General features: G+C 42.6%; 1 protein-coding gene across 7 annotated transcripts in view; it reads left to right on the forward strand.

The window, feature by feature from the left end:
• The window catches only part of ssbp2b (single stranded DNA binding protein 2b), a 673,806-nt gene that overhangs the window by 240,283 nt on the left and 408,115 nt on the right, over nucleotides 1-25,408 (forward strand). For all 7 annotated transcript variants that reach the window (XM_068029629.1, XM_068029630.1, XM_068029625.1 and 4 more), the window contains one exon: nucleotides 4,736-4,820. In XM_068029629.1, coding sequence (XP_067885730.1) covers nucleotides 4,736-4,820 — 85 coding nt within the window. The remainder of the gene's footprint in view (nucleotides 1-4,735; nucleotides 4,821-25,408) is intronic.

The raw sequence follows: 25,408 nt of genomic DNA on the forward strand, positions 1-25,408 counted from the left end.
GGAAACTGTCAGGTCCTGGGGATTTCTCACTCTTTAGTTCCATTAATTTCCTTGTTACTAATCTTTTACTTACGTTAATTGTATTAAGTCCCTGTCCCCCATCGGCTGTTAATTTTTTCGGGACTTCCGGCAAGTTATCCTCCTTTTCAACTGTAAATACTGAGGCAAAGTAATTGTTCAATATGTCTGCCATTTCCCCATTATCAATGACAATATCTCCATTTTCAGCTTTTAGTGGGCCTACATTGCTCTTGACCACCTGCTTTCCCTTTATGTAACTATAAAATTTCTTCTTATTGATTTTGATGTCCCTTGTAAGTTTCCTTTCATAATCCCTTTTAGTTGCTCTTCTAAGCTGCTTTGTGATCCTTTGCTGGTCTTTGTATCTATCCCATTCTGCTGGATCTGTGCTGCGTTTTGCATTTTTGTAAGCCCTTTCTTTTAGTTTTTGCTATCCCTACTCTTTAGTTGTCCATGGCTGTTTTTTCTGTGAAGTGGAGCTTTTTCCTCTCAGGGGTATATACTCGCTCTGTATTTCATTAAATGTTTCTTTAAATATTCTCCACTGTTCTTCAGTCGTTTGACCCATTAACAAATCTTCCCAGTTTACCATGGACAGTCTCTGTCTCATCCCGGTAAAGTCAGCCTTACCCAAGTCTGAAATTCTAGTAGCTGATTTGTGCTTTTCACTTTCAAACGCTACCTTGAATTCGATCATGTTGTGATCACTATTTGATAAATGTTCACGCAAAGTTAGGCTACTAATTAAATTTGGCTCATTACTCATAACTAAATCTAATATTGCCTGTCCCCTTGTTACATCCAGGACATATTGCTGCAGGAAACTATCTCAGACATATTCCAGAAATTCACTACCTTTCTGACAGGTGCTCGTCTGCCTCTCCCAATCTATGTGTAAGTTAAAATCCCCCATTAATACTACTCTGCCTTTGTTACACATTTGCCTAATTTGTGCATTTATACAATCTAACACCTCAGAACTGCTACCGGGGGTCTATACACAACACCTATTACAGTTTTAGATCTTTTTCTGTTCCTCAATTCCACCCATATGGTCTCCACTGGATGCTTTCCCCTCATTATATCCTCCCTCACCAATGAGGTGGTATTATTTCTAATCAGTAAGGCTACTCCACCCTGTCTGCCATTTTCCCTGTCCCTCCTGTAAACTTTATAACCAGGTATATTTAGTTCCCAGTCACGACCATCCTGCAGCCACGTCTCCGCAATGGCCACCACATCATAATCTTCCATTTGAATTTACGCCTGCAGCTCATCTAGTTCCTTACACTCCATGCATTTGTATATGGAACTCTTATTTGGGCTATACCTCCCAATCTGTCCCTCAGCACTGATGCTTTATTCGCCTGTTCATTATTTCTCTCTTCTGGTTTAACCAGTCTACTTCTTGCAGTTTTGCCATTACCTGCAGTTCCTGAAGTAGGGTTCGTGACCGTTTCTTTACTCTCTTCCCTGTTACTTGTTTTTGAAACTGTATTGACTTCCCCTGAGGCCTCCCCCTCACCTCCATTTACTAGTTTAAAGTCCTTGTGACCACCCTATTTGTCCTTTCCGCTAGGACACTGGTCCCAGATCAGATCAGGTGGAGCCTGTCCTAACAGTACAATTCCCTCCTGTCCCAATATTGACGCCAGTGCCCCATGAAATGGAACCCCTTTCCCACACCACTCTTTTAGCCACGAGTTTACTTCCCTAATTTTCTTATCCCTGTGCCAATTTGCACGTGGTTTGGGTAATAATCCAGAGATTATAACCTTGAGGACCTGTTTTTTAATTTTGTTCCTAGTTCCTGATAATCCCCAAACAGGTCCTCTTGCCTAGTCTTGCCCATGTTGTTTGTCCCAACATGGACCACAACAACTGGATCCTTCCATTCCCTCTCCAATAAATTTTCAAGCCGGTTAGAGATGTTCCTCACCCTGAGGTCAAGAGCTGAGGCTCCTCCATTGCTGAATTCAGGATCCCTTTATCTGCCTGCAGTCACCCCTCCTGTCCCTGACCACTGGCCGAATTTGAGATACTTAATCTACGGGGTGTGACTGCCTTAAGCATAGTATCCAGGAACCTCTCCCCCTCCCTGATGTGCCGCAGTGTCTGAAACTCAGACTCCAGTCCATCAACTCTGAGCCGAAGTTCTTTGACCTGCAAGCATTTGCTGCAGATGTGGTCACTGTGGCTCGCAATGGGACTTACCAGCTCCCACATCATGCAGCAATGGCACATCGCCTGCCCTGCCATCTCTACTTTAGTTAATTAGTTTTTCAAATTTTTGAAATTAGTTTTTCAAATTTAATGCAGATTCCCTACCAGTTTTCCTGTGATGTCATTTTTCTCAGTTTCACTTGGAACACTGAAGCAGTGAAAGCAGCTCCGCCCCTCCGGGTCCGCTCTACCTCCGCTCCCCGGTCAGTAGGCTGCGAAATCCCTGAGGTAAGTTATTTATACTCACAGCTCCGATGCAAACAGGTAGCTTCTTCCCTGCTCTCTCTGTTGATTGTGACGTCTCTATGATGTCACTTTTCAATTTTTCCCCTGCTCCGCTCTCCCACTCTCTCAGACATCAGTCCTGCTGAATTAGAGCTATTTTGGACCAGTTTTGCACTCCAGCCTGGATTATCAAGAATTCTCTAAATTTATAGGGGTCAAGTGGTTTGTTGCTGTTTCAGAATTATTCAGCCAGAATTTACTGAAGGTGTCAAACGAGCAGCACCCACCATTAGTTAGGCATCCCTGTTCAATTTCCATGAGCTTTTGTATGTCTTGTTGCTGTAAGTAGGAAATCATAACTGTGTGGTTGCCCCCCACAGGACATCTGGAACCTGAGTGAACAGGACAAGCAACTGTGTTTTCTTAACCAATCAGATTGAAGAATTGTCAATGAACAGTGCAGCCTGAACCAGGAAGTGTAAGTTAGAACTGTGGGCTGGAATTTTGCCCCATTGGCTGAGGTCCCAGTGTCAGGGCCGAAAGTGGGAGGTGACTCCCCTTAGGTGGGCGGCGGGATCCAGAGTCGCATCTTCCCAGTGGTGGCCAATGAACTGGCCGCCACCAGGACCGCCATTCCAATCAGAGGGCTGGCAGCTCAGCAGCCTCAGCAGTGCCACTGCTAGCAGTGACCATTGCTGAGGCTGCAGCTGTGAGGAGAGGGTGCCTCAATGGCCAAACGTCCTCGAAGAGGGGTAAGTAATCTTGAGGGATGCCTGCGCCAGGCAGACAGGTCCTGGCAATCGTGAAAGTGGGGTTGGTCACGGGGGTGGTCATTGCAGTCGGGAGGGGGGCCCTCCATGGACCATGGAGTGCCCAGAGAGGAGGGCCAACCCCGCAACGAGCCTGCTAGGAGGCCACCAGGTTTCGCCGCGCTGTCTCCCCACGTGGTGGTGGACCCCTTCTGATGTGGACAAAATGCCCATGCAGGCGGGAAGTCGCCTTTAATTGGCCACTTAAGTGGCTCAGTTGGGATCTGGGTGGGCGGCTTATCTGCCACCTTTCATGCTATTGGCAAAATGACATGACGGTATGACCCCGACATCTTCCCTTGTCATTTTGCCAGCCTTTCTGCCTCCCAGTCCATCTCCAAAGGGATTGTAAAATTCAGCCCGTGAATTCAATGTCAACTCAGTTACAGAAAGTGCAATAAAGAAAGGGAATTAAAGATTGGATTCAGGGAGGAAAAGAACTGAAAGAAAAAGCTAAATGAAGTTAAATTTTTAAAAAATCTCCAACAACAATTAAAAGCTGAAGTAATGAGACTCTACATTTTTAAAAGGTAATTTTCAGGGCCAGAGAGTTTATTGGCAGTAATTATGACTTATCCCATCATTAAAAAGAGTACTTAGACTGAAAAGGACAAGTTCTAACTTTGGTGAGTTTATGTCCATATCTACCATCCAAGCCCAGGAGCTTCAAGCTGATCAAAACTCACACTTAGGGAGGAGTGGCACATCTCGAACAGCAACTTCCAGATTTTCAGGTTTAACTGCACATCAGCATTCACCTGAAGTTGCTGTCTGATTTGCGCATATTATAAAGGTGAGCGCCATTGGCCTGATCATTATTTTTACTGTAAGTTCTGCCCCATCATGAAATATAATTGGCTAATATTGCTTCAGTGCTGCTGATTAAGTCTTTTTTTTTATAGTTGCCACATAAGAATTCTGTGAGTACCTGAGCTTTTGGTAGCATTTCAATGAACTTTTTACTTTTTTTGGACCAGCAAAATTTTGGCCCCTTTATTTGTGACACAAACTGTGATTCCCTCAAAAAGCCTTATAACATACCACAAACCACTTTACTTTAAGACTGTGACATTAAAAAATCTCTTTGATTTTGGCAGTTCTTTAAAAACTGTCAATAAAGGTGAAACCTATAGGATACTTTGTCTTTCCCTGCTGTTTTATGAATAGTATTCATTAGTGTGGTTTGTCAGTACATCTATGTAAATAAAATTAAAATGGTTTTAATGGTCTTTAAATTGCTTATTTTTATAGTTAAATTTGAATAACTTGTATGAATGTTTGATGCTTTTCATTTGCTCAAAAGAAAGATGAAGTTGTAATTTTTTAAATGAAATAATTTTTATCAACAACTTGTATACAGTGACTGCCTTTGCTTACTATTATTTTGGAGAATATTGCAAAAATGATGTTTTTAGAATGACAATGGCATATTAGTAATAAAAGTTTATTTCTTGCAGTGTATTTTGGGACCTCTACTGTGCAGCACCTGAAAGAAGAGAAACTTGTGAACATTCAAGTGAAGCAAAAGCCTTTCACGATTATGTAAGTCATAGATCAAATCTCGGGGCCCTTCAGCAACGACGATACATTTTCATAACATGGGCCTGAAGTTTGGTTTGAACCTATTGCCTCATAACTGTGATCTAGTTCAAATCTTAGTTTTAGCCAAGTTGTCAGAGACCACTTCCTGCCTGGAAAGTATTGTGTCCAAAGTGGGTTTGCCAGCTCAGTGGAGGTCTCTAGTGGACTGAAACAAGGTTCTGAGTTGCAATTATAATTTCAGATGGGTTGCAGAAGGAAAACTGATTGTAAAAACAAATCAAAATAAGATATTTTTACTTGCAAAGTTTTCTGACTTTCTTCATCCTCTCATGTGAAACCCTGATCATCCTGCCACATTGTAACCTCTCTTTCTGATAATTTGGTTCACAGCTGGTTCAGTTTTTGTGAACATGTACCTTTCAGTTAATTCAAAGCTTTTGATAAATGAATGCTGTACTTAAAGTGTGCCATTTAAAACTAGTTGTTGGGTGTAATTGATCCTGCTGATTTATTGAAAAATAAAATGCAGGTAAGTGAAGTATATTGGCTTGACATAGTGATTCATCATTTTGGTAAACTACCAAGTCCCATTGTGTATCTCATTTGTACAATTGACTGAATGTTACAAGATTTTTGTTAAAATAAGACAACATGATGACTTTATTTTCTGGGGACTTTGTGTTGTGAAAGACTAACACAGTTGTATCAGTTACTGAATTCAGTGTGGAGGTGGGTTCACTTCTATACATATTGTGAGGATTCAAAACAGCAGTTAGCATTTGGCATTTTTCTTGTGATAGCTGTAATGTTTGAGAATTAGGCAATATAGAATTATTGTAACTTGTAGAATTAAAATTTGGAGTATTTTAATTTCCAATTTGAACTAGAAGAAACCTGAAATAATTGTATTTTTAAACAAACTAGAACATTTTTTAACTAAAATTTTAATCTTCATCAAAGGAATCAGTTATAAGGTGAGGCATTTTATTCTCTTGTGTGAGGTGTGCAATGCGGAAGTAAATACCGATTTAAGGTTTACATTTATGCTATCTCCTGTAATGTGGTAATTGCACAAGATAGCTGTGACTGATGCTAGTTTCACTTTTTTGTCACTTTTGTTTATTTAGATAATATAAAAGTTAGAAGTGTACTTGTTATTTAATAGATGTGATAATTAAATACTTCAAATACTGATTATGTTTTGATCTGCTTTTAGTTCGCTAAGCAAACTGAATCTAGTTCAGTAATGGGCAATGATGCATTATTAGTCCTTCGTAATATGTAAGCTGAGTTGTTCAATTTGGTATAATCTTTCAATATTGTCTTTTGGTTTACTGTATATTTTTAAGCCTTTTCTGGGATGCTTATGCTTGCTGAGAAAACACCGTCTTTTCTCAAATTTGCAAGTCTACTGATACTGCAAGTTTGTTATAATAAAAGCAAAATACTGCCGATGCAGGAAATCTGAAATAAAAACAAGAAATGCTGGAAATACTCAGCACGTCTGGCAGCATCTGTGGAGAGAGAAGCAGAGTTATCGTTTCAGGTCAATGACCCTTCATCAGAACTGAGTATTTCCAGCATTTCTTGTTTTTACTGCATGTTTGTTACTTTGTTTAAAGTATTTGAGTATTTTGTTCTATTCCAGCGCTGATGAAAGTTCATGATCAAAGTTTTAAAGTATTTCTGTGCATTGCCCAGTTGCTGCAGTAGAATGTGTTCTATAAGTGTGGGTTCACTTTTATTTTTCTTCTATATATAGTGGAATTTGGAATTCATTTCAACTTTGCAATTCAGTTAGGATATTTTATTTTGGAAGTTCAAAATTAAAAATCAAGATAATATCTAATTTCTTTGCTTTGATTGTTGTATGAATTCATTCTTTTTGTTCTGGTTGTTTTCATTTGTGAGGTGTTTTTTGAGGACTGAAGTGTGCAACATGAAATTTGGGTCCTGATAGGTTTGTTGTGGTGCTGAGAAGTTTGAAAGTCCTACATTTTGTGCCTGAAAATCAGTATAAAAAGCTGCTGCCATTTTGATATGCACGTATGCCTTATGTTTTCCTTTTACTTTCTCAGTTATGGTTTTAAAAATAGCTTTCAGAAATAATCCAGCACAGATCATTAATATTATTTCCATATAGTAACACATTTTAATATCATAAGACTATGAGCTAGAACAGTATAGATGGCGCATCTTCTCACAGTACTTAGTCAATTCTTGACTTCCCTCTTGGTCTTTGTTCAATGTTCCTTATCAACTAATTTTCTACTTCATTTTGAACGGTGGTGTGTGATCAGCATATTATTGATTGCCATTCTGTGGTCTCCAGACTTTATTCTGTGTTCTCTTCTTCCCTGGATCCAATGACTTTTTATGACAGGCAATCAAACTTATCACCCTCTAGTTGGAAGTGACCCTTCGTTATTGATTCTCTAACTAGAGGAAACAATCTGTCCCTATTTACTTTATCAAAACTCGTCAGAATAGTAAAACCTCTATTAAATTTCTTCCTAGTCTTCCCTGTTTTAGTATCTCCTCATTACTATAAGTTCCCATCAGTAACATTATTCCTTGAATCAAGGCTAATTTCTTTATGGCTTTACTGTTCTCCCTATAACAGGGAGTTCAATATGACATATAGTACTGTAACTATGACCTAATCAATATTTTTTATAATTTCATCATTAACAGTTGTGTTTTATACCCCTATTTATAAAAGCCAGAATTCTATTGGCTTTTTGTGGCTTTATATACCTGCTTGTCAATTTCAGGGAATTATGAGACTCCTCACCACCTTCTCAAGGGCAATTAGGGATGGGCAATAAATGCTGACCGAGCCAGTGATGCCCACATCCCTTGAAAGAATAATAAAAAAAATGTATTTGAACCCCCTAGGTTCACCACACCTTTCAATGTCTTTTCATCAAGCAGACACTTATATTCCTTATATTTATTCTCCTAAAATGTATTATCTCACTCTTCCCCACGTTAAGTTGCATTTTCCACCTATCTGCCTATTCTGCTCAAACTAGAAAAAGGTACATTTAAGACTTTTACAAGAAGTTCTTAACATAAAAAGGTAAATTAATTGATTCCACACGCACAGCAGGGAGCCATGTTCAAAAAGAAGTGTGGAATGCAGTTAGCATGAACAACAGGAGACTGAGAACAGATCCTTGTGGAATTCCAATACCCAGGTTTCCCAGCCAGATATTTTTTGATTTGTCACCACCTACTTTCTATGTCTAAACTAGTTCTCAATCTGGTTAGCTAATTTCATACTAATTCTCTGAACCTAAATCATCCTCACAAGTCTCATAAGTTGCACTTTTGCAGTTGTATCCAGTAGATAACCATGTCTCATACTCTATGGGCCAAATTTTCAAAGGGCCGTGGGGTCAGGACCTGGTGCAGGTGTGATTTCAAAATCCCGGAGGTCATCTTGGGATCCTGATGCCTCCGGATCAGTTTGTAGCTTTCAAAGGGCCGGCAGGGGGAGAGGAAACGGGAAACCTGCTCGCCACTAATTAACGGTCCCTTAAGCTCCTTGAGGAGCTTGTTAAGGGGCCTGTGTGGTTTAGAATGGAATTTCTTAACTTTACATATTAGGGTACAGCTATCAGGTTCGGTGCGGGCCCAAATAAAGTTTATTTGGCTTTGTTTTAAACTTTTTTAATGGATCTTCTTGCGCCGATGCTAGCACTGGATCTTCATTTTTCCGACTTGGCCCCTTTCATCCTCATTGATGCTGCTAGCCCTTTAAGGAGCTGCCTGCTCTCTTTGGCAAGGCAGCAGCAGCCCCCAACACGGCTGCTGCCTGCCTTTGTCGCTGGCACCAGGCAGGCAGCTCCTGCCTCCTAGAGATGTTTGGCACCACGTATTGGGTACCGAGCTTGCCTCCTACCCAGTTAGGGCAATTACATTTAAAAATAGCGTCACGAGAGGGACACAACTGAGGCACAGGATCAGGACTCGGATTTCACCCAGGCATTGGGTTCCTGATCTCAATTTGAAAATCTGGCCCTATTTGCTCCAAATATGCAGTGAAATCTACCCATATGGCCTGAACCTAACACATGAACACAAGCCTCATGTTTTTGTTTGTTTGATGTATAAGCTTTTCCATATTTCATATATAACTTTGCAGTTTTCTTTTGGGAAGTTATGTAGCTCTTAAATGTTAACGCTAGGGCATTTAATATTTTTCACATTTCAAGCACCCAGTGCCATCAACAAGCATTCCCAGTCAGCTACAGACTAAAACTCCCTCTATATTGCCCCAATATCAGAATAACACAGACTGCTGTACAAATATGATATTTGCATCTTTCATACTAGCTTTCTTTATGGTCTTTCTGAGAGACATTGGCCTGGATTTTGCGGTCAGCAGTGAAGCGACAATGCTTGCCTCTGACCTCGAAGGAAGCTGCCCATAAAGATTAGCAATCTCTGTAGCGTGGATTTCCCCTTTCCTGATGTTTGTTTGAATTTGACACCAAGTCAAGGGGATCTTCAGGCGTCCAGCAACAGTGATGTCATCAAGCATGGTAAGCCACCAATCATATAAAACTGGGAAATAATTTGCACTAATTATCCTTCACTTTTAATTGAATTTTACAGAAAACAAAATAAATGATTGGAAAATACACAAGGGATTAAGGTAGAAGCTGAAATATCGTAAAGAAACTTTAAAAATATGTGGATTTTTGACATTCCATAAATATAAAATTAGCTTTTCAGGGTCACAGAGGTTTTTCAGCAATTGTTATGAACTTAGTATGTGTTTAAAAATCCGGTTAGATCTTATTCAACAAAGTATAACTTTTTGAAGAGTTTTTATAGTGAGCCTAATAGACTGAAAGGGCAAGTTCTCGTCAATATAGTAATTTCTGTTTAATTACAGTCTGTGGGAACTTTAACAGCGCATCCTCTGGACAAGTGTAGAATCACTGATGGCACCTGCTGCATTTCTGCTTTTGACTGAGCATGTGCGGACTCTTACTGTCAATTTCAGAGGAGTAATGACAGTAAATGCTGACATTTTCGAAGTCATTGCTACCAAAAACTCTGGGCCATTGTTAGTTTAATACCAAATTAAGGGGCAGATCTATGCCCACCAAAGATTAGGCTGAAACTGCCCAAATGCATTCATGTAAGGACATTTACAGGACTGAAGAGAGTAAAATACATGTCTAACTTAACAATAACACAGTCAAACCAAATATGATAGTTGGATACAACAATTGCATATTAATCATAGTGATTTTTGATAAGTTATATTTGGAGGTAACTGGAACCAAGACTCATCTCTCATTAGTGAAATTCGTATGATTACTGGGATTAGCCAGACTTGGAGGAATTATATTGGGATAGCAACAAACAAGTTATTTCCTTATGGGAATAGTTTTGTGAATGCCAAGGAGCTTGGACAAATAGTATATCATTTAAAAAATATAACTTTCCCTTCATCTGGTTTCTTATTCTATCTTGTATAATGAATCCTAAATAAGATACAAATCAAAGCACTGGTGTTGCATACCAGAACATTTGCATGTGAAACTACTTTCTGAAAGTTCAATGTACTATGAAACATGGTTAAGCACCACTAGTAATTTTACAAGCTGGTGGTGTTATACACAAAAATATTTGAACACTTATGGGAAGTTTGTAATTCCTACAAAAGTATTGTGTTGAATTTTACCAGCCCTCTGGGGACAGGCTGGGAGGCAGGGGGGATCGTGGCGTGCCTGTCATTTTCCCAGTACCATACCATCTGACCAGCGGTGGGGAAGGTGGCAGATGGCGCTCCCGCTCGGAAGCTAATTGAACTACTTAAGTGGCCAAATAAGGGTCTTCTTCCTGCTGCTGCTGGCATTTTATCAGTGGCCTTCGTCATGGGTGGCCTTCGTCATGGTGAAACAGCCAGTTAAACCTGGCGGCCTCCCAGTGGGCTTGGGTTGGGGGAGCCCCTCCTATTCGGGCACTCTTTGGCCCATGGAGGGGGTCCCCGGCAGCAATGGCCGCCCCTGTGTCAATCGTATTGCCTTCCCACACGTCCCTTGCCAAGGCCTACCTGACTAGCCCCATGCCTCCAGACCCCACTTACCTGGTTGTGAGGGTGCCATCCATCCATGGCGTCCTCTTCTTCTAGGTGCAGTCCCAGCAGTGCCACTGCTCCCAGTGGCGCTGCTGAGGCTGCTGAACTGCCGACCTTTCAATTGGCCAGCAGCTGCTGGGGGCAGGCGACCGTCTTTAATAAGAATTAATTGGCTGCCGCAGACAAGATGTGGCCCTGGGTCCCGCAGACCGCTGAAGTGGAGAAGCTCCCTGTCAGTGGGTGCCCCACTGCAATAAACTCAGCCCATTGTATTTGCCTTTATGTCTATGTGACTCCATCTCTCTGATCTTTTCCCAGGTTAGTACATTACTGTTAGGGTGCGTGTGTAAATAGCTGGGTTGTAGTGTCTCAACAACTAGCAGGCTAATAAAGAGTAAAAAATTAAGTATTAATAATAAGGAACAAGTGAGTAGCTGATGATTTTTTTTTTGAGGAAGGTTTATTTTAACTGGTGAACTGTATTTTTTAGTAGGATTTATCAGTACTAGTAAGGTTTTATTAATAATTCGAAGGTGTTGTAGTATTGGTAAGATTTTCTTTTAGCAGTATCAAAGGGTCAACTAATAAATAAAGGAGTGGCAGGGCTGCTTCAATCTCCTGTGCTATGTGGGAGCTCCGGGATGCTTCCCGTATCCTGGAGAACCATTTGTGCAGGAAGTGCTGTCAATTGAAGCAGCTTGAGCTCCGGGTTTTGGAACTTGAGTGGCAACTGGCGACACTGCGGTGCATTCATGAGGATGAGAGCTATATGGATAGCACGTTTATTGATGTGGTCACCTCGCAGCTTAAGAGTATGCAGGGAGAGAGGGAATGGGTGACCACCAGGCAGTCAAAAAGGATCAGGCAGGTAGTGATCTCACCCTCCAACAGGTATTCAGTTCTGAATACTGAGGAAAGTGATGCTTCACCTGGGGAGTGCAGCCAGAGCCAAGTCGATGGCACCACAGGTGGCTCAATTGCACAGGAGGGGGGGGGTGGTACAGGGAAGACTGGAAGAGCTATAGTGATAGGTGATTCAATAGTCAGGGGAACAGACAGGCATTTCTGTGGCCGCAGACATAAATCCAGCATGGTGTGTTACCTCCCTGGTGCCAGGATCAAGGATGTCACTGAGCGGCTGCAGAGCATTCTGAAGGAGGAGGGTGAACAGCTAGCAGCAGTGGTCCACATCGGTACCAACGACATAGGTAGAAAGAGGGATGTGGTCCTCTGTCAGAATTTAGGGAGCTAGTTAAGAAATTAGCAAGCAGGACCTCAAAAGTAATCATCTCCAGATTACTCCCCAGTACCATGCGCATGTGAGTGTAGAAATAGAAGGATAAGACAGATGAATGCATGGCTGGAAAATGGTGCAGGAGGCTTTAGATTCCTGGCACATTGGGACTGGCTCTGGGGGATATGGGACCTGTACAGGCTGGACAGGTAGCACCTGAACAGAGCTAGGACTGAGTTCCTTGTGGGATGTTTTGCTAGTGCTGTTGCGGTGGGTTTAAACTAGTTTGGCAGGGGGATGGGGTCCTGAGAGTAGACTTGGTTGGGACAAAATCAGAAATGAAAATGAAAGGCAGAAAATTAATGGATGAGTCTGGAAGACAGAGGAAACAAAGGTTAGAAAATTAAAAAATGAGTTTGGTCGAGCTCAAGGGTATTTATTTCAATGCAAGGAGTATAGCAAATAAAGCAGATGAGCTGAGGGCACAGAAAGACACGTGGCAGTATGATATCATAGCTATTACAGAAACATGGCTTAAGGAGGGACAGGAACGGCTACTCAACATTTCTGGTTACAGGGTTTTCAGACGCGATAGGGAGGGGGATAAGAAAGGAGGGGGAGTGGCAATTTTGGCAGGGAAACAATTACAGCTGTGAGGAGGGATGATATGCTGGAAGGTTCATCAAATGAGGCCATACGGATTGAGCTAAGGAACAAAAAAGGGACAATCACACTGCTGGGAGTGTACTATAGACCCCCAAATAGTCAGAGGGAGATAGAAGAGCAGATATGTAGGCAAATCTCTGAGAAGTGCAAGAACAATAGGGCAGTAATAGTAGGGAATTTTAACTATCCAAACATTAACTGGGATAGTTTTAGTATGAAAGGAATTGAGGGAGCAGAATTCTTGAGGTGCATTCAGGAGAATGTTTATGGCCAGTATGTAGCAAGGCGCAATTTTAGACTTACTTTTAGGAAATGAAGATGGGCAGGTGGAAGGACTGGCAGTGGGAGAGCATTTTGGTGGTAGTGATCATAATTCAGTCAGTTTTAACATAATTATGGAAAAGGACAGAGATAGAACAGGAGTTAGAGTTCTCAAATGGGGAAAGGCCAAATTTACTAAACTGAGGAGTGATTTAGCAAAAGTGGACTGCAAACAGCTATTTGAAGGTAAATCAATGTCAGAGCAGTGGGAGACATTCAGAGGGGAGATTCAAGGGGTTCAGAATAAACATGTTCCCACAAAGAAAAAGGGTGAGACGGCCAAATCTAGAGCCCATGGATGTCAAGGAGCTAACAGGGTAAGCTAAGGCAGAAAAGGAAAGCTTATGTCCGACATTGAGAACTCAGTACGACAGAAAGCCGAGAGGCATATAGAGTGTGGAGGAGTGAAATCAAAAAGGAAATTTGGAAATCAAAGAAAGGGCAGGAAAGAATATTGGCAAGCAAAGTCAAGGTGAACCCAAAGATGTTTTATCAATACATTAAGAGTAAGAGGATAACTAAGGAGAGAGTAGGGCCCATGAAAGACCAAAACAGTAACCTGTGTGTAGGGGCGAAAGATGTCGGTATGGTTCTTAATGAATACTTTGCGTCTGTCTTCATAAAAGAGTGGGAACGATGCAGATATTGTAGTTGAGGAGGAGGAGTATGAAGTATTGGATGTGATAAACATAGGGAGAGAGGAAGTATGAATGGGATTAGCATCCTTGAAATCTGATAAATCACCAGAGCCAGATGAAATGTACCCTAGGCTGTTAAAAGAAGCAAGAAGGTCTGATTTTCCAGTCCTCACAGGATATATGTGTGGTGCCAGAGGACTGGAGAACTGCTAACATTGTACCTCTGTTTAAAAAGGGAGCAAGGGAGACCGAATAATTACAGGCCAGTCAGTCTAACCTCAGTAGTGGGCAAGTTATTGGAATTTATTCTGAGAGACAGGATAAACTGTCACTTAGAAAGGCACGGATTAATCAAGGATAGTCAGCATGGATTTGTTAAGGGAAGATCTTGTTTGACCAACTTGATTGAATTTTTTGAAGAATTAACAAGGAAGATAGATGAGGGTTGTGCAGTTGATGTGGTCTACATGGATTTTAGCAAGGCTTTTGACAAAGTCCCACATGGCAGACTGGTTAAAATAAAATCCCATGGGATCCAGGGAAATGCAGCAAGGTGGATACAAAACTGGATCAATGGCAGGAAACAAAGGGTAATTGTTGATGGGTGTTTTTGCAACTGGAGGGCTGTTTCCAGTGGCGTTCCACAGGGCTCAGTACTGGGTCACCTGCTTTTCATGGTATAAACGATTTGGATGTAAATGTAGGGGGCATGTTCAGGATGTTTGTAGATGACACAAAGATTGGCTGTGTGGTAGATAGCGAGGATGCCTGTAGACTGCAAGAAGATCTTGATGGTCTGGTCAGATGGGCAGAAAAGTGGCAAATGGAATTCAACCTGGAGAAGTGTGAGATGATACATTTGGGGAGGTCAAATAAGGCAAAGGAATACACAATTAATGGGAAAATACTGAGCAGTGTAGAGGAAGTGAGGGACCTTGGAGTGAATGTCCACAAATCGTTGAAGGTAACAGGACAGGTCGATAAGGTTGTTAAAAAGGAATGTGGAATCCTTTCCTTTATTAGCAGAGGTATAGGATATTAGAGCAGGGAGGTTATGCTGGAACTGTATAACTCATTGGTTAGGCCACAACTTGAGTACTGTATGCAGTTCTGTCACCTCATTACAGAAAGGATGTAATTGCACTAAAGAGGTTACAGAGGAGATTTATGAGGATGTTGCCAGGACTGGAAAAATGCAGCTATGAGGAAAGATTGGATCAGCTGGGGTTGTTCTCTTTGGAACAGAGAAGACTGAGGGGAAATCTGATTGAAATGTACAAAATTTTGCGGGGCCTGGATAGAGTGGAGGTGAAGGGCCTATTCACATTAGCAGAGAAGTCAGTGACTAGGGGGCATAGATTTAAAGTGATTGGTAGAAGAATTAGAGGGGAGATGAGGAAAACCGTTTTCACCCAGAGAGTGGTGGGGGTCTGGAACTCATTGCCTGAAAGGGTAGTTGAGGCAGAAACCCTCAACTCATTCAAAAGGAGCCTGGATATGCACCTCAAGTGCTGTAATCTGCAGGGCCACGGACCAAATGCAGGAAGGTGGGATTAGAATAGCTGGATCATTTTTCGGCCGGCACAGACACGAGGGGCCAAGTGGTCTCTTTCTGTGCCTTAAACTTTCTATGATTCTATATTATGCATTTATATATTTTATTTTATTTAGAGATACAGCACTGAAACAGGCCCTTCGGCCCACCGAGTCTGTGCCGACCATCAACCACCCATTTATACTAATCCTACATTAATCCCATTACCCTCTCACATCCCCACAATTCCCCTACCACCTACCTGTACTAGGGTCAATTTATAATGGCCAATTTACCTATCAAGCTGCATGTCTTTGGCTGTGGGAGGAAACCGGAGCACCCGGCGAAAACCCACGCGGTCACAGGGAGAACTTGCAAACTCCGCACAGGCAGTACCCAGAATCGAACCCAGGTCGCTGGAGCTGTGAGGCTGCGGTGCTAACCACTGCACCACTGTGCCGCCCCAAAATGAAATAAATAAATCACATTAGCTATTTTAGTAAACAGAATGCTAATGTTCCCTAGGATAACAAAATTAGTTCCTTTTTTTTTTAAAGAAAAATACTGCAGATGCTGGAAATCTGAAAGAAAAACAGAAAGTGCTGGAAATACTCAGCAGGTCAGGCAGCATCTCTGGAGAGAGAAGCAGAGTTAACGTTTCAGGTCTGTGACCTTTCATCAGAACTGGCAAAGGTTCGAAAAGAATTAGGTTTTATGCAAGTGAAAGAGTTGGGTGGGGTGGGGGGGAGGTGTTTGTGGTTAGGGTTTGGGTATTATTTTATTTTATTTTTTTAACCATGGGCTTTTCATGTGGACAGAGTTGCTCATTAATCTTGCCATTAACACTCCTCTGGACCAATGCTTTGTCTTTCACCATAAGCATTAACATGCTCTTTGCCTTTGTCCCATGACAGCTTTGTTATTTAATCTCTCCTGTCCTCTGACCTATCACACACCACCCCTTTTATTCTCTTCCCCACCAAACCCCAACATTTTTTATTATTTTTTGTTTGTCATGTAAAGCTTGCCTTAGGACAAAGTTTAGCAATTTGTTACATGTTATTTGTTACTTGTTGAAAAGGAAGCATACTGCGAAAAAGTTCAATGGATAACTTAAATATTTTGAATAAAAATGCACCAACGTTTGTTTTTTTCTTTCACTGCCCAGTTATAAAGATTCAAGCACATTCATAGTGCATTTTGTTCCATTTAATATACAAAATACATCTAACAATGTGCCAATTTCCAAGATTTTCTTGTATTAATGTTGACAAATTATCAACCCAAAGAGAATAGTTAAAGCACATGCAGAGCATTGTGTTGTAACTTAGAATTGATACTAATCCAGTCAACTTAATAAGGTTCCAAAACCTCAACTGTTTTGTTTGTAAGTGAGCCAATAGAAATTCCTCTGCTGGTTGATTTTTAAAAATATATTCGTTAGTGTTTTTGAAACAGTTTTTTTCTCAATTTTACCAGTCCCTAGGAATGCGAATCATCATATTTTGTTAACTAATGGTTACTATCCTGCTGTGCAGCTGCAGTGGATTTAACAAGAATTATGTGAAATGTATTTTTTTCAAATGTGTATGTACTATTATTGTAGCCTTCATATAAAATGTAATCCTTGTTTACAGCCACGCACTGCTGCAACTGTGGTCTAGATCAGCGATTCTCAACCGGGGGTCAGTGATAAGGTTTCAAGGAGTTGCCAAATCAGACTTGGAACTCTGGAGGAAAATGTGTTTGACTGGAGCACTTCAGAAATGTCGACTGATGAATTGAAAATTGTTTACAGAGGCAAGGTGACTGATGCACACATAGCTGGCAGCCTTGATCCTTGTGGTTTTAACAGATCTGCCTAGATAGGTTTTGGCAACTGCCACCTGCCTTCCCAGTGGCCGATTACCTTAGTTCCAATATCATTGGGTGCCCCTTTGCCTTGGCACACCAAAGATTTCCCTGCAGATTTATCAGTCTTTTGTGTTCCTTTTGTCACTCCGTCCAGCAAAGGCGCAGCCACATAGGCTTGATACTTCTCTCCCCAGCTCAGCAAGCCCTTTCATCTTCCATTGACACGGAGGAACCACAATGTAAAGTTATTATTGGCACACCAGTTTCAATGCTTTCCATTGAGCCACTCATGGAGGAAATCAGACTCGGAACTCCAGAGCAAAATGGGTCCGACCAGGGCTCTATGAATCGATTTAATGCACAATGGGAAATCATTAACCAAGGTAATGGGCATGGTAGCATAGTGGTTATGTTAGTGGACTAGTAAACCAGAGGCCTGGAATAATACTTGGGAGACATGAGTCACATTGCACCACAGCAGATAAATCTGGAATTAAGAACTAGTTTCAGTTATGGTCACCAACTTGTTGTAAAAGCCCATGTGGCTCACTCATGTCTTTTATGGAAGGAAATCTGTGCTGCTTGCTCAGTCTGATTCTTAACTGCCCTCTGAAATGGCTAGCAAGTTACTCGGCCTTACCAAACAGCAACAAGGAAGTTGAAGAAGAATAAAACTGGACCAACCAACCTGCATCGATATAGGCACCAGACACCACAAAGACACACCTAGCCCAGTTCCATTTGCAATGCCTCAAATAATGAAGCAGTCCATGCCCACATGCAGCAAGACCTGGACAACATACAGGCTTGGGCTGATAAGTGGCAGTAACACTCATGCCACACAAGTGCCAGGCAATTTCCAACAAGAGAGAATATAACCACCGCCCTGTGACATTAAACTGCATTACCATCTCTGAATCTCCCACCATCAACATCCTCGAGGGTCACCATTGAACAGAAACTTAATTAAAGCAACCACATAAATACTGCAGCGACAGAAGCAGGTCAGAGGCTGGAAATTCTGTGGTGAGTAGCACACCTCCTGAATCCCTGAAACCTAACCACAATTGACAAGGCACAAGTCAGGAGTGTGATGGAATGTTCCCTACTTGCCTGGATGAGTGCAGCTCCAACAACAGTCAAGAATATCAACACCATCCAGGACAAAGCAGCCCACTTGATTCACACCCTCTCCACCACATTAAACATCCATTCCCTCCATCACCAATGCACTGTGGCAGCAATGTGTACCATCTGCAAGATGCACTGCAGAAACTTGCCAATAATCCTCCAATTGCATTTTCCAAACCTGTGACCTCTGCCACCTAGAAAAACAAGGTCACCATGGGAACATCACCACCTGCAGGTTCACCTCCAAGTTGCACAATGTCCTGAGTTGGAACTATATCACTGTTCCTTCTCTGTTGCTGGTCAAAACCCTGAAACTGCCTACCAAACAGCACTATGGGAGTACCTACACCACATGGACTGCAGCCGTTCAAGAAGGTGGATCACCACTACCTTCTCAAAGGCAATTAAGGATGGGCAATAAATGCTGGCCTGGCCAGCGATGCCCACATCCAATGAACGCATAAAAATTCCAGGTCCTCTCCAACAGAGTGCAGCACTCTTTTTCAGGAAGGCATGTGATTAACCATTTCTCACTTCAAACTTACGACATAGAACATAGAACAGTACAGCACAGTACAGGCCCTTCGGACCACGATGTTGTGCCGACCCTTTAATCTACTCTAAGATCAAACTACCTACATACCCTTCATTCTACTATCATCCATGCACCTATCCAAGAGTCGCTGAAATGTCCCTAATGTATCTGCTTCTACTACAACCGCTGGCAGTGCATTCCATGCACCCATCACTCTCTGTGTAAAGAACCTGCCTCTGACATCTCCCCTAAACCTTCCTCCAATCACCTTAAAATTATGCCCCCTGGTGATAGCCCTTTCCGCCCTGGGAATAATTCTCTGGCTATCCACTCTACCTATGCCTCTCATCATCTTGTACACCTCTATCAAGTCACCTCTCATCCTTCTTCGCTCCAATGAGAAAAGCCCTAGCTCCCTCAACCTTTCTTCATAAGACATGTCCTCCAGTCCAGGCAGCATCCTGATAAATCTCCTCTGCACCCTCTCTAAAGCTTCCACATCCTTCCTATAATGAGGCGACCAGAATTGAACACAATATTCCAAGTGTGGTCGAACCAGGGCTTTATAGAGCTGCAGCATAACCTTGCGGCTCTTAAACTCAATCCCCCTGTTAATGAAAGCCAACACACCATACGCCTTCTTAACAACCCTATCAACTTGGGTGGCAACTTTGAGCGATCTATGGACATGGACCCCAAGATCCCTCTGTTCCTCCACACTACCAAGAATCCTGTCTTTAAGCCTGTATTCTGCATTCAAATTCAACCTTCCAAAATAAATCACTTCACACTTTTCCAGGTTGAACTCCATCTGCCACTTCTCAGCCCAGCTCTGCATCCTGTCAATGTCCCGTTGCAACCTACAACAGCCCTCCACACTATCCACAACTCCAGCAACCTTTGTGTCATCGGCAAACTTACTAACCCAGCCTTCCACTTCCTCATCCAAGTCATTTATAAAAATCACAAAGAGCAGAGGTCCCAGAACAGATCCCTGCGGAACACCACTGGTCACCGAGCTCCATGCTGAATACTTTCCATCTACTACCACCCTCTGTCTTCTATGGGCCAGCCAATTCTGTATCCAGACAGCCAAATTTCCCTGTATCCCATGCCTCCTTACTTTCTGAATGAGCCTACCATGGGGAACCTTATCAAACGCCTTGCTAAAATCCATATACACCACATCCACTGCTCTTCCTTCATCAATGTGTTTTGTCACATCTTCAAAGAATTCAATAGGGCTTGTGAGGCATGACCTGCCCCTCACAAAGCCATGCTGACTATCTCTAATCAAACTATGCTTTTCCAAATAATCATAAATCCTGTCTCTCAGAATCCTCTCCAATAATTTGCCCACCACCGATGTAAGACTGACTGGTCTGTAATTCCCAGGGTTATCCCTATTCCCTTTCTTGAACAAGGGAATAACATTTGCCACCCTCCAATCATTTGGCACTACTCCAGTGGACAGTGAGGACGCAAAGATTATCGCCAAAGGCGCGGCAATCTCTTCCCTCGCTTCCCGTAATATCCTTGGGTATATCCCGTCTGGCCCCGGGGACTTATCTATCCTCATGCCTTTCAAAATTTCCAGCACATCCTCCTTCTTAACATCAACCTGTTCGAGCATATCAGCCTGTTTCACACTGTCCTCACAAACGACAAGGTCCCTCTCACTGGTGAATACTGAAGCAAAGTATTCATTAAGGACCTCCCCTACCTCCTCAGACTCCAGGCACAAGTTCCCTCCACTATCCCTGATCGGCCCTACCCTCACTCTGGCCATCCTCTTGTTCCTCACATAAGTGTAGAACGCCTTGGGATTTTCCTTAATCCTACCCGCCAAGACTTTTTCATGTCCCCTTCTAGCTCTCCTAAGTCCATTCTTCAGTTCCTTCCTGGCTACCTTGTAACCCTCGAGAGCCCTTTCTGATCCTTGCTTCCTCAACCTTAAGTAAGCTTCCTTCTTCCTTTTGACTAGCTGTTCCACATCTCTTGACATCCACGGTTCCTTCACCCTACCATCCCTTCCTTGCCTCATCGGGACAAACCTATCCAGCAGTCGCAGCAAGTGCTCCCTAAACAACCTCTGTCGTGCATTTCTCTGAGAACATCTATTCCCAATTTAAGCTCCCCAGTTCCTGCCTAATAGCATTGTAATTCCCCCTCCCCCAATTAAATATTTTCTCATCCCATCTGCTCCTGAAATTTATTGAAAATACGCCTGAAAATTTACCTGAAAATTATTTTTAGCGTTTGGTTAGTTATTTCCCCCTTTTACTAATTTCTGCATGTTTTGGTTTATCATTTCCCTGCTTTTTGGTAAACCATTTGACATTTTTGACGGGCTGTTTTTTTACCGGCACACCATGGGTTGCACCGCCAAGACCAAATGCGGGTCCCGAGCCTGCATGGACGAATGGCAGGACAGCGGAGGGGATTTTGCCTGTGGCAGCCAATTAAGAGGCTGCCGCTGAAATTGGATGGTGTCCTCCCATTCCGAGCTGAAGACCGGAGTGGCGGCAGGTGGACCTGGGAAGAGGCGGATCTGGAGCGGGACCTGAAAAAGAGAGCATGGGGCTCAAGGCCCTTACTTATCTGAAGTCCGGAGTGGCGGCAGGCTCTCCCTCTCTCTCTCTCTCTCTCTCTCTCTGTGCCAGCGTGCTGAGATTCAAATGAGGAAAAAAAGACTTACAGTGACATCATGGTAAGATGTTTGGTTGGGTAAGTAACAGCTGTTAATGCCTGTAAATAGCTTAAAAAAAAGGGGAAAGTTCCTTTTTTGAAAAAAAACTCAAAACCTACCATATAAGTGATAAGGTTAGTACTACTAAAGTGTGTTTTTTTTTAAATTAGTGTAATTTATTAAGGACTTTAGATTATAGTGGGTAGTGTTTGGAGTAGAACAAGGCCCCTCGCGTAATTAGTATTTTTTTATTAAAGGGAGGAACTAAGTAATCTAAAGGTAGGTCATGGCAGGAGAGCTCACACCCATGATATGCTTTTCCTGTGCTCTGTGGGAAATCAGGGACGCTTCCAGTGTCCCTGACGACCAAGTGTGCAGGAAGTTTATCCATCTGCAGCTACTGGCTACCCGCATTATGGAGCTGGAGCTGTGGGTGGATTCACTGTGGAGCATCCACAATGCTGAGATTGTCGTGGATAGCACGTTTAGTGAGGTGGTCACACCACAGGCAAATGCTGCAAAGGCAGGAAGGGAATGGGTGACCACCAGGCAGAGTAGACGAAGGTAGGTAGTGCTGGCGTCCTATGTGGCCATCCCCCTCTTTAACAGATATACCACTTCGAATATTGTTGAGGGAGATGGCTCAGGGTAAAGCAGCAAGAGCCAAATTCATGGCACCATCGTTGGCTCTGTGGCACAGGAGGGGAGGAAGAGGAGTGGCAGGGCTATAGTGATGGGGGATTTAATCGTAAGAGGAACAGACAGGCGTTTCTGCGGCCGCAAAACAGACTGCAGGATGGTATGCTGCCTCCCTGGTGCTCGGGTCAAGGATGCCTCTGAGTGGCTGCAGGGCATTCTGAGGGGGGAGGGCGAGCAGCCAGTTGTCATGGTGCATATCGGTACCAACGACATAGGTTAAAAAAAAGGGATGAGGTCCTGCAAGCTGAATATAGGGAGTTAGGATGAAAATTAAAAAGTAGGACCTCAAAGGTAGTAATCTCAGGATTACTACCAGTGCCACGTGCTAGCGAGAGCAGCAATAGCAGGATATATCAGACGAATATGTGACTGGAGACATGGTGTAGTGGGGAGGGATTCAGATTCCTGGGACATTGGGACCGGTTCTGGGGAAGGTGGGACCAGTACAAGCTGGACGGGTTGCATCTGGGCAGGACCAGGACCAATTTCCTTGGGGGGGGTGGGGTGGGGGGGGTCTGTTTGCTAGTGCTATTGGGGAGGGTTTAAACTAGAATGTAAGGGGGTTGGGAATCTGAGCAGGGAGACAAAGGAGGGGAAACAAGGATAGAAATGAAAGACAGAAAGGTAAAAAGCAAAAGTGGAAGGCAGAGAAAACAGGGCGAGAAACAAATGGGGCCATAGTGCAAAATAAAGCTAAGATGACTAACAATGTTAAAAAGCCAAGTCGAAAGGCATTGTGTCTTAATATGCGGAGCATTCACAATAAGATAGAAGAATTAACAGCGCAAATGGATATAAACGGTCATGATATAGTTGCGATTACAGAGACATGGCTGCAGGGTGACCAAGGATGGGAACTGAACATGCAGGGGTATTCAATATTTAGGAAGGACAGGCAGAAAGGGAAAGGAGGAGGGGTAGTGTTGTTCATCAAGGAGGAAATCAATGCAATAGTGAGGAAGGATATTGGCTCGGAAAATCATGATGTGGAATCTGTATGGGTGGAGCTAAGAAACACCAAGGGACAGAAAACATTGGTGGGGGTTGTCTATAGGCCCCCAAACAGTAGTGGAGATGTAAGGGATGGAATTAAACAGGAAATTAGAGATGCATGCAATAAGGGTACAACTGTAATCATGGGTGACTTTATTCTACTTATAGATTGGTCAAACCAAATTAGCAATAATACTGTGGAGGAGGATTTCCTGGAGCGTGTATGTGATGGTTTTTTAGACCTGTATGTTGAGGAACCAACTAGAGAACAGGCTATCCTAGACCGGGTATTATGCAATGAGAAAGGATTAATTAACAATCTTGTTGTGCGGGGTCCCTTGGGGAGGAGCGACCATGACATGATGGAATTCTTCATTAAGATGGAGAGTGAAGTAGTTGAATCCGAAACTAGGGTCCTGAATCTAAATAAAGGAAACTACGAAGGTATGAGGCGCTAGTTGGCTATGGTAGGTTGGGGAACTTTACTAAAACGGTTGACGGTCGATTGGCAATGGATAATATTTAAAGAACGTGTGCATGAATTACAACAATTATTCATTCCTGTCTGGCACAACAATAAAACTGGAAAGATGGTTCAACCGTGGCTTACAAAAGAAATTAGGGATCGTATTTGATCCAAAGAAGAGGCATATAAAATTGCCAGAAAAAGCAGCAAGTGTGAGGATTGGGAGCAGTTTAGAATTCGGCAAAGGAGGAGAAAGAGGTTGATTAAGCAGGGGAAAATAGAGTATGAGAGTCAACTTGCGGGGAACATAAAAACTGACTTTAAAAGCTTTGATAATTATGTGAAGAGAAAAAGATTGGTGAAGACAAATGTAGGTCCCTTACAGTCAGAAACGTGGGAAGTTATAATGGGGAACAAAGAAATGGCAGAACAATTAAACACATACTTTGGTTCTGTCTTCACAAAGGAGGACACAAATAACCTCCCATAAATGTTAAGGAACCAAGGGTCTAATGAGAGGGAGGAACTGAAGGAAATCAGTATTAGTAGAAAAACTAGTGCGAGGGAAATTAATGATGTTAAAGGCTGACAAATCCCCAGGGCCTGATAATCTACATCCCAGAGTACTAAAAGAAGTGGCCCTGGAAATAGTGGATGCATTGGTGGTCATCTTCCAAAATTGTATAGACTCTGGAGCAGATTGGAGGGTGGCAAATGTAACCCCACTATTTAAAAAAAGGAGGGAGAGAAAAAACAGAGAACTACAGACCAGTTAGCCTTACATCAGTAGTGGGGAAAATGCTAGAGTCTATTATAAAGGATGTGATTGCAGAACACTTGGAAAGCATAAACGGGATTGGGCAAAGTCAGCATTGGTTTACGAAAGGGAAATCATGCTTCGCAAGTCTACTGGAGTTTTTTGAGGATGTAACTAGTAGAATAGATAAGGGAGAACCAGTGGAGGTGGTGTATTTGGATTTTCAGAAGACTTTTGATAAGGTCCCACATAAGAGGTTAGTGTGCAAAATTAAAGCACATGAGATTAGGGGTAATATACTGACATGGATTGAGAATTGGTTGACAGACAGGAAACAGAGAGTAGGAATAAACGGGTCTTTTTCCGGATGTCAGGCAGTGACTAGTGGGGTACCGCCGTGATCAGTGCTTGGGCCCCAGCTATTCACAATATATATTAATGACTTGGGTGAGGGAACTAAATGTAACATTTTCAAGTTTGCAGACAACACAAAGCTGGGGGGGAATGTGAGCTGTGAGGAGGATGCAAAGAGGCTCCAATGTGATTTGGCCAAGTTGGGTGAGTGGGCAAATGGATGGCAGATGCATAATGTGGATAAATGTGAGGTTATCCACTTTGGTTGTAAAAACAGAAAGGCAGATTATTATCTGAATGCTGATAGATTGGGAAACGGGGAGGTGCAACGAGACCTGGGTGTCCTTGTACACCAGTCGCTGAAAGCAAGCATACAGGTGCAGAAAGCAATTAGGAAGGCAAATGATATGTTGGCCTTCATTGCAAGAGGATTTGAGTACTGGAGCAAGGATGTCTTATTGCAGTTATACTGGGCCTTGGTGAGACCACATCTGGAGTATTGTTTGCAGTTTTGGTCTCCTTATCTGAGGAAGGATGTTCTTGCCATGGAGGGAGTGCAAAGAAGATTTACTAGGCTGATTCCTGGGATGGCAGGATTGATGTATGAGGAGAGATTG

The sequence above is a fragment of the Heterodontus francisci genome, chromosome 4, assembly GCF_036365525.1.
Source record: "Heterodontus francisci isolate sHetFra1 chromosome 4, sHetFra1.hap1, whole genome shotgun sequence".
In the NCBI taxonomy this organism is placed as follows: domain Eukaryota; kingdom Metazoa; phylum Chordata; class Chondrichthyes; order Heterodontiformes; family Heterodontidae; genus Heterodontus; species Heterodontus francisci.